The 8722-nt window shown below is 31.9% G+C and overlaps 1 protein-coding gene across 1 annotated transcript; it reads right to left on the bottom strand.

Annotated features, from left to right (window-relative positions):
* Window positions 1-3372: 3372 nt before the first annotated feature.
* LOC114369963 (AT-hook motif nuclear-localized protein 1-like) lies at window positions 3373-8131 on the bottom strand. The gene is made up of 6 exons (XM_028327241.1): window positions 7371-8131; window positions 6574-6641; window positions 6282-6413; window positions 4949-5110; window positions 3922-4269; window positions 3373-3733 (listed from the first exon to the last, which is right to left on the bottom strand). The coding sequence occupies exons 1-5, from the start codon at window positions 7840-7842 to the stop codon at window positions 3928-3930; spliced, it is 1176 nt and encodes a 391-aa protein (XP_028183042.1). The 5' UTR covers window positions 7843-8131; the 3' UTR covers window positions 3373-3733; window positions 3922-3927.
* Between the last annotated feature and the right edge of the window lie 591 nt (window positions 8132-8722).

Genomic DNA, 8722 nt, shown 5'->3' with positions numbered 1-8722 from the left:
TTAATAATATAATATTATATATTAAATATTAATAGTTTTATAAAAATAATATTTTTTTTTTAATTACAAATCAACCTGTCAAGGCTAGTAGGTTTCTCTAAAGAAACACAGCCTGACCAACTTAATTAAAAAGGCTTCTTAAAAAATCTAAATTAGACTTTTTTTTATATAAAAAAAAAAGTAAGTTAAGCCATGTTGGACTTCAAATGAAATGAAATAGACCTTAAACACCAAGGAGTAGCCTAATCTTTTAATTTGCACCCTATTAAAGATATTACATAATTTTAAAAGAGTAATTATCAAAATGCAGAACTTCTTATATTGTTTAATTAGTGATCTTAACTTTGAATATTGAGAAAGCACTTGATTTAAAACCTAGTAAAAAAAAATTGTTACTTTTACACTATATATTTAGCACATGTTTCAAAAATCAAAGTCACCACGAACTGAAAAACAAGCACATTGTTAAGGATGTAGATGCTCTATTGTCTCTCCAACAACATTTTCTATAGTAGAGATCAAAATTGTCTATTGTATTCTCTATTTTCCTTGATTGATGTGCAATAACTAATTATGGGTTAAGATGTTGTAGAATGTTGGCTGGATGTTATAAATAATATTTAAGTTGCACTATACTAGTGATTCTATCTTATACATTCCTAAAGAGGTTAGGTAAATAAGACTATAATTGAATTAATTGAGTAGGGTGTGTATTGTAAACCCTTTAGTATCATGTTTAATTTATACGGATAAAAAAGAATAGGTTAAATTATAATAAAAAAATATAAATAAAATTAAAATAATAAGTACTAAAATTATGTTATGACCATGCAAATTATTAATTACTATTTGATAAAAATTACCTTGAAAATAACAAAATTACAGTGTGTGTAACACTTTTGTTAAAATAATTTTGAGATTGTTCTACTGTATTTTATTTATTTTTAAAAATATTATCTAGTGTATTGATAAATTAGTGTAGGACTATTTCAATCTAGTTAGTGGTCTCAAGTTGAATTATTATAATTGTACTAAATACTGAAAGGAAAAATTTTCCCCCATATAATGGTCTAACTCATCTCAAGGAAGATTGCTTGTGGTTCATTAAAAAAATTAAAATGACTATTTCTGGTATTTATTATTTAAGTTTAAATATTTTTTTAATCCTTGTAAAATAAACGAGTTTTAATTTTGGTTCTCATAAATTTTGTTCTTTGGTTTTCATCTTTCAAAAATTTAATATCATTTTTTTTTCTCAGTGGGTGTGTTATATTAACTACTTATATGTTTAAGGGAAAGTAGTGATAATTTCATATTTATAGTGTCTCTCTATATAAGACTTTTTGTTAAAATAATTTTGGGAATGTTCTACTATATTTTATTTTTAAAAAAAACTTAATTATGAATGTGTCATTAATCAATTTTTAAAAATATTATTTACTGTATGAATAAATTAGCGTAAGATTATTTCAACTGATCTCAAGTTTAAGTCATATAACTATGCTAAATGGCCAAAGGGGGAATTTGGGTGCATATAATGGTCTAACTCATCTCAAGAAAGATTGTTTAGTGGTTGATTCCAATAAAAATTAAAAAAAGTTATTTTAAGCATTTATTATTCAAACTTAAATATGTTTTTGATTCTTATAAAATAAATTGATTTTAATTTTGATTCTTTTAAATTTTATTCTTGGGTTTTCATCCTTCAAAAATATAATATTATTTTTTTTTTCTATATTCGTATCTGATATTTGTTGTTTAACGAAAAGTTAGGTGATAATTTCATGCTTATCCATTAGTGTTTGCAGTATCGTGTCAACATATAACACTAATTAATTACTTTTTTTTTAATCTCTCGAATGAATGTTATTTATCTACTTTAAAATGAATGTTAGGCAAACTATAAAAATAGGGGTTTCAGAAGAAAAATGTTTTTCATGCATGGAATTCACTAATTTTACTTGGAAAAATAATCTCAATTTTTAAAGAAAAAAAAAAGAACCAAAATTAAACTCACACATTTTAAGTAAAAATGCATTAAGGAAAACAGACTCAAACAATAATGCACAAAAACAGTGGACTGAAATGGTGGGTTATGTAGTGAGTTTGGGCAATGAGACTAATTAGAATCGAAGAAAAATAGGGTCTGTCGTCAAATACGTAATTATGCCTTGTTTGGATATTATTGTCCAATGACACGTTGCTCTATTACTTTCATGCATTATTAACTAGTACGGCCATTTTGGCCTTGTTTGTACGAGTATTTTAAATTTTAAAAAGTATATAATTAAAAGAAATATATATAATATTATTAATATTAACATCCATTTGGAGTTAGAGCTTAACCATGTTCTCAATTTCTCATCTCCTTGTTGATGCCACGTGCAAAGGCGTGCCACCTTCTCTTGATTTTTTAACACAGGCTCTATTGTGCTCTTGAAAATAAGCTCAACAATTAAAGGTTCGGGCCAGAACGGTCAAAAATTCGGCCCAATAGTTAAAATCTTAGCAGCCCAAGAACCCAACGAGCCTGTCAAGTTGGCAACTCAGCAACGTTCTAGCGCTTCAAATCCGGCCCAACCCAACTACTTCACACTCACGCATGAAAAAACACGAGCAAGAAACTCACAAAGGGTGAGTTTGTTTAAACTATTAAAGAATGCTTTTTTAAAAAGTGGTTTTTTTAAGCAGGATTTGTTTTGTAAAAAAAATAAAAGCAGATTTCTTTTTAAAATTAAACAAACAACACATCAAAATTATTAAAAAAAAATTAATGCCAAAAAAACTTTTTTAAAAAAACATGAACTTAACCAAATGGGCCCAAACACGAGTTTTTGCTGAAAACAAAACAAGAAACCAACCATTATAAGCAAAAAAAACCTCCACTTTTTCGCACTAAGTAAAATAAAAAATAAAATACTATTAGAAAGCAGTTTCATAAACTTGTTAGATTATATTTGATATTCAATAGTCAAACATCAAATTAAGATATCAAATTCTAATGAATATGCCCAAAAAAAATTGTGTCTCTGGCAAATTGAATGAAAGTCTAAAGTTTAAACACATTCTAGACAATCCATTACAAACTTCAATCATTCATTTTATTTGCAAAAAAAATATGTCATTGATTATTGTTTTGCGGTCATGGGGGAAAAGGGAAGCAGCAAGCCCAACTATTTTGGGCCACCAGCAGCCTTGATCCCTACAGTAATTGTCATATAATAATGGCCTTAAGGGACTGGGCTCGAGTTTGATAGACAAAAAAACGTATTTTGGGCCAATCCAATTTAAATCAAAAAGCCCATCCACAAGCACCCGCACCTACAAATATATAAATGCTATCCCTATGGTTTGTATCAGTTTCAAGAAAGGTATCAGAAGCAACTTTTATGTATAGTTCTTGGATCCATGATAATGAGAAAAACTCTTAGAAGTTTCCCAAATGTGCAAAATGTTGAAAACTACAAATAATTTTACCGAACAATCCCGACAGAATAATAAACAGCCTACTACGAAGTCTTTTGGTAATCTCTTCCACCTCTAAAGAAAAGAAAGAAAAACTTATAAATGTTCAACAGAAACTATAATAAGAAAAAATAATGAGGCCTTAATAATAATAATAATCCTTTCTAATTTCTGACAACTGTACATCATGTCATATAACCCAGTAGTTGTCATGACAGATTTCCGGTGTTAGTTTCATTCATTACTACCATGTCAGCCTCTGCATCACCTGAAAACAGAAGAAAAAAACTTTCAATATGATGAATTATTGACCTAAAAGTGAAACATGATATCATATGACAAAAAGTAAGGGAGATATAAGGTTGGTTAAACATGATATAACATCGTGGGTTCGATCACTCCTACTGACAAATTAACAATTAACATTTGCCAATAAAAAAAAAACAGTAGCATAACCTTGTTCTATTCATCTGGCAAAGATATGTTGATGTCTGGAGAAGTCCTCTGGTCTGAATATTCCTCAGAACCATTCCAAGTAGCAGCAGCATCAGGAGTAGCATCTAGGTTCTGTTTGTCACTTGAAACACTGATAGATTCTCTCTGGTTTTGGTCTGGAATCTGATAGATAGGTATAGGTATCAGAAAGTTCTCACCATCAGCAGCATTTGCTTGTGAGATAGGTATTGCTGCTGTCACTATTTCTGGACCAGCTGAAGTAGGGGTGGCCGCCACTATCTGTTGTTCACGTTGATACTTCCTCTTTTGGGTCTTGCAACAATTTTGCATGAAGCTTCCTACAACAATCTGAAACCATTGCAAATAAATTTCCAATGCACTCTTCGTAGTGATGAAAACAATCATTTGAGAAAAATATAGAGCACTAGAATGTTTTAAGACTTGAGATTATCCATCTAATGACTTGTATCTTTATTTCAACCATTATTCAAATGTAAATAGTACAGGTTCAAAGGTCTTGGTCATGCAACCTAAAAGAGAGGCCTCATATAGTATACTAATAATGTTTTGAGATATGTTATGCAAGTTATAATTTCAATAGAACAGTAGTTTCAATTCAAAACAACCAGGACAAAAATTCCAGTTTAGGGTCAGTACGGATAAAAAAATATGATTAAAAATTGAGTGAGAGATGTATTTTAGGTTGCTCAAGATTTGGTCAAAATTGGTTTCAGTCCCTACATTCGAAAAACAGTGGTTGTGAATTTCATTCTGGTCAAGTCAAAATGAAGTACAGGTCAAGGACGAAATCCACCACATTTTAGAAAAACAAGAACCAAAGCCATTCTTTTTAAAATGTAGAGACTAAAATCATTTTTGACCAAATCTAGAGGGGGACTTGAAAAGTTAAAACACAGTTTACCCTTAGAAATTAAGGAATCACTTTCATTAGTACCGACATTTGATATACAAACCTATCCTTACAAGCAAAATCTTGTATATAAAAGTAGTCAAGAAAATAACATACCTGAATGGGGCCAGCAGCAGTTAAAAGTCCAGCAACACCACCACCTATGACCCGACCATCAGGGCCAGCAAGTGAGACACTCAATCCACCAGTTCGGCTTTTCATGCCACTGTTGTCAACAACTGTGAATGATCCAGACAAAGATAAAATCTCAAACCGACCCTGAAAGTAAAATGGTGAACTAAATTATTCAAGAATTTCCAAAAATCAATTAAGCATGGTTGTATGTATATCAAAAGAGTTATGCCAATAACAGGAGAAAATACAAAACAGCAGAAAATAACAGGTCATAGGTGACATTGACCTCAAATGGACAACCAAGTCAAATAATGCTCAAATGTTTAATATAAAGATAAAGATGTGTTTGCAGATAAATAATGCATTAAATAAATGATTCATATCATCATCGTGTACTAAATCTATGCATTGTCTTTATGCATTTCTACATTACAAGACAAGGAAAGCTCAACTTGAAGTCTATAACCTAAGTCATTTATCATATTGTTATACACAAGACAAGAAAATTATGACTTAGTTTAGATATACTTTTCAATAAGGACCCACAGAAGAAGAAAACGAAGGTGAAATGAATCATAGGTTAAAATCGATTTTTGCACAACATTTTTAGAAATTCTCACATTTAACTTCTTCAAAACACTGAGGTAATTAAGTTGGTTTTAACTTCTAAGAGAAGTTTTATTTACTTTACCTACTATCTTTTTATCATACAAGTGTTTGCTGAAAAGTTTATCTAATTTGGCCCTATATCTCCTCCAATAACTGATACTCAGCTTCTGGATTAAGATAGCCAACAAAATTATGACTTTGATATTAGTTGAAAGGTTTCACTAGATTTAAAATGATTTTAACAAATTACTAAAGAGGACACCGCTAAAAGTGTGTGCCTATCTTCTCTAGCTAGTAATTACCTTATTTCCCATTTCCAGTGTTAGATCTGACACAGGAACTGATGAAATGAAAAGATAAACCAATTTTTTTACATACACCCAATACACCAATTTTGAGCATATATCCAATACATGAGGCAGAGATAGATACTTTGTCCAACCCCACAAGAAGAGACAAACAGAGATCACCTGACACATAAATGCACCCAATGCTGTCCTATATGGCATCCATATTCTATATTGGCAGAAGACATAAATAAGCTAGCCCTTGAAATTATTTCAGATATGATTCAAATTCAATCAAAGAAATCACAATATCATGGAATTGGAAATACAATCAAAATTCAAAACCTTTAGAGGAAAAAAAAAAGATAGAAATATATTCTTTTTTTACTCAAAAAGCATTTAGATCTAAGAGACCATGCCTCATAAGTCAAAATGCCACCAGAAGAACCAGGTTGGCGTATGGTGACATTCGAGATAGCTCCATTGGCAGAGAGAATGCAAATTCCTCTTGGACCCTTCTGGGCAAATGACAAGATCTTTCCAGCAACATCCTACAAAGTAATAAAGTAAGCAACAAGATCCTTATCCAAAATCACCAAACACAAAAAGATCTATCAAAATTGCTCAAGAAAAATGCAGCCAAAAGCTACACTGTTACATAAATCTGCAAAAGGACGACAATCCACAAAGGCTTCTATTCTACATTATTACCTCTCCAGTATAAGCATTCAACACATGCGCTACAAAATCACCAGCAGCTGTGATTGCAAACACATCACCTAAAAACATCACAGACAGAAAAACACAATCAACACATTTGCCATATATGGTTTAATTTAACTAATTTTCACCACCAAAATTAGAAGCCTCTGATGAATAAACCCAGCAAAGAACAAAATTTTTTGGGGTGTGAGAGACAATAATCTTGCTGAAACAGTCTCGTGCCAGTCGATCTAAGCGAAAAATAACATTTTTTTTCTAGACATAAAAATCAAACGAATGTACACACCAACAACCTTAGATAAGTAGCCACAAAAGGGTAAAGTTCACATTTTTTTTGTAACCGATCACAATCCCTAACTTGCTGTTTGGCCATTACCAGAAAGAAACAAATAAAAAAAAAGACTCATCCTTTTGTATCAATCAAGGCACCCTTTAACAAACGGTGCTTAAATCTCGATCCCAACCAACCCCATGAACCCAAAACCAAAACTTAAAAGAAAAAAATCTGAAACACAACCCCGGAGACAATGGAGCAACAAAAAACCATTGACAACAAGTACGAGGATTTGAGATTCCATGAGTAAGGAAATGAAGGGAGAGAGAAAAAGAAAAGGGTTGGACTAGGAACAGGGATTTTTGGTTTGGCGGGTAAGTCAACTTGGGAAGGAAACAGTGGTAGTACATATGAGTGAGGTCATCAGCAGCAACAACACCTAAGAGAAAGAGAAACAAAAAAAAAAAAACAAGAGACAACGTTGTACCGTACTACTACTACTACTACTCACCCAAAGAAGAAGAATAGAGTTGTTGTTGGTAGCTGTTGTTGGCAAAAGTTGTGTTGTAGTGTTTGCCGCGCCCTCTTTTGGAAGAAGAGTACTCAGAAGGTGTGGACAAAGTAAAACCCGATGGTGGTGTTGGTGTTGGTCTTGCACTCACTCTCAGGTTCCCATCTGCATCATACTTTCTAGGCCTCCCTCTCTTCTTCTTCCCAAACAAATCCAAACTCCCTGGTGTTGTTGTTGCTACTGCTAATGTTGTCGTTGTTGGAGCTGGCACTGCAGGAACAACCATTGTTGTTGGGGTTGGTGTTGGTGTTGTTCCTTCTGTGGTGTTGACCACGTTCATGTTCATGTTGACATTCATGTTCATTGGCTGAGGCACTGAGGATGGTGGTGGTGGTGGTGGTGGTGGCGACACTGCAGGAACAGTGTTGTTGTTGTTGATGATGTTGTTCAATGCTGTTGCTGCTGATTCCATGAGGGTGTTTCTAATAATGGAAGGAGAGAAGAAAAATAAAGATGGAGTTTTGAAGCTGCAAATGGCGCCAGAAGTAGAAGGGAATAGGGAAGAAGAGGGTGGTGTAGGCTTTTTTTTTCCTCTCTTTTTAATCTTTGGAGGTAGAAATTGTGAATACTGAATATATATATTTATATATATATATATAAAACTCAGTTACTCTCTTTCTCTTTCTCTTCTATTGCTCTTTCTTTCTCTCTCTGTGTCTCTGTGCATTGGCATTAATGGATGGAAAATGAGGCTGGGATGGGAAACTGTTATTTACTTGTCCGGACTCCACTCTGCATTATATTATTTAGTTTACATAAAGTTTGGTTTAAATTATTAAACTGTGTCAAGGCTCTCTTGTAAAATATGAGGATAATCACCACATAACTAGTGTCCTATACCCAAATTGTCCCCCATGACCGCCCCCAAGAGATTTTTTAGGTCCATATGTTTAAACTTTTTTTATTGTATAATTAAAATCTTATTTCAGAAAGTAGTAGTGTATCTTACAATGTTGATTTTTGTTGTAAAAATTAAAATTAAATTTTATTCTTTTTAATATTAATTATATTTTATTTATCTTTTTAAGGTCATATGTTGAAAGGATAAATAAGAAAGACAGATGAAGAAACGACAAGACCTGAGTTATCATTTCTCTTACTCATCGAAAATCTCATAAAAAATCAATTTTTTAATAAATGGACTTAAATTTATTTTTTTAATATTAATTATTCATTAAATATTTTTTACATCTCTTTAGCGTTACATCTGAACTCGTGAAAAGAGAAATATAACCAAACAAATAACAAAAAAAATAAGTTATTATTTTCCGATGTCATCTAGAATCATCTAA

This window comes from Glycine soja, chromosome 10 (assembly GCF_004193775.1).
Source record: "Glycine soja cultivar W05 chromosome 10, ASM419377v2, whole genome shotgun sequence".
In the NCBI taxonomy this organism is placed as follows: Eukaryota; Viridiplantae; Streptophyta; class Magnoliopsida; order Fabales; family Fabaceae; genus Glycine; species Glycine soja.
This window is presented reverse-complemented; position numbering and strand designations above follow the sequence as displayed.

Coding starts and splice junctions, on each gene's coding strand:
- LOC114369963 (XM_028327241.1), bottom strand. CDS start 7,842: ATGGAATCAGCAGCAACAGCATTGAACAACATCATCAACAACAACAAC. Junction 6,642..7,370: donor ACTCTATTCTTCTTCTTTGG/GTGAGTAGTAGT, acceptor TGATGTTTTTAG/GTGATGTGTTTGCAATCACA. Junction 6,414..6,573: donor TGAATGCTTATACTGGAGAG/GTAATAATGTAG, acceptor ATTACTTTGTAG/GATGTTGCTGGAAAGATCTT.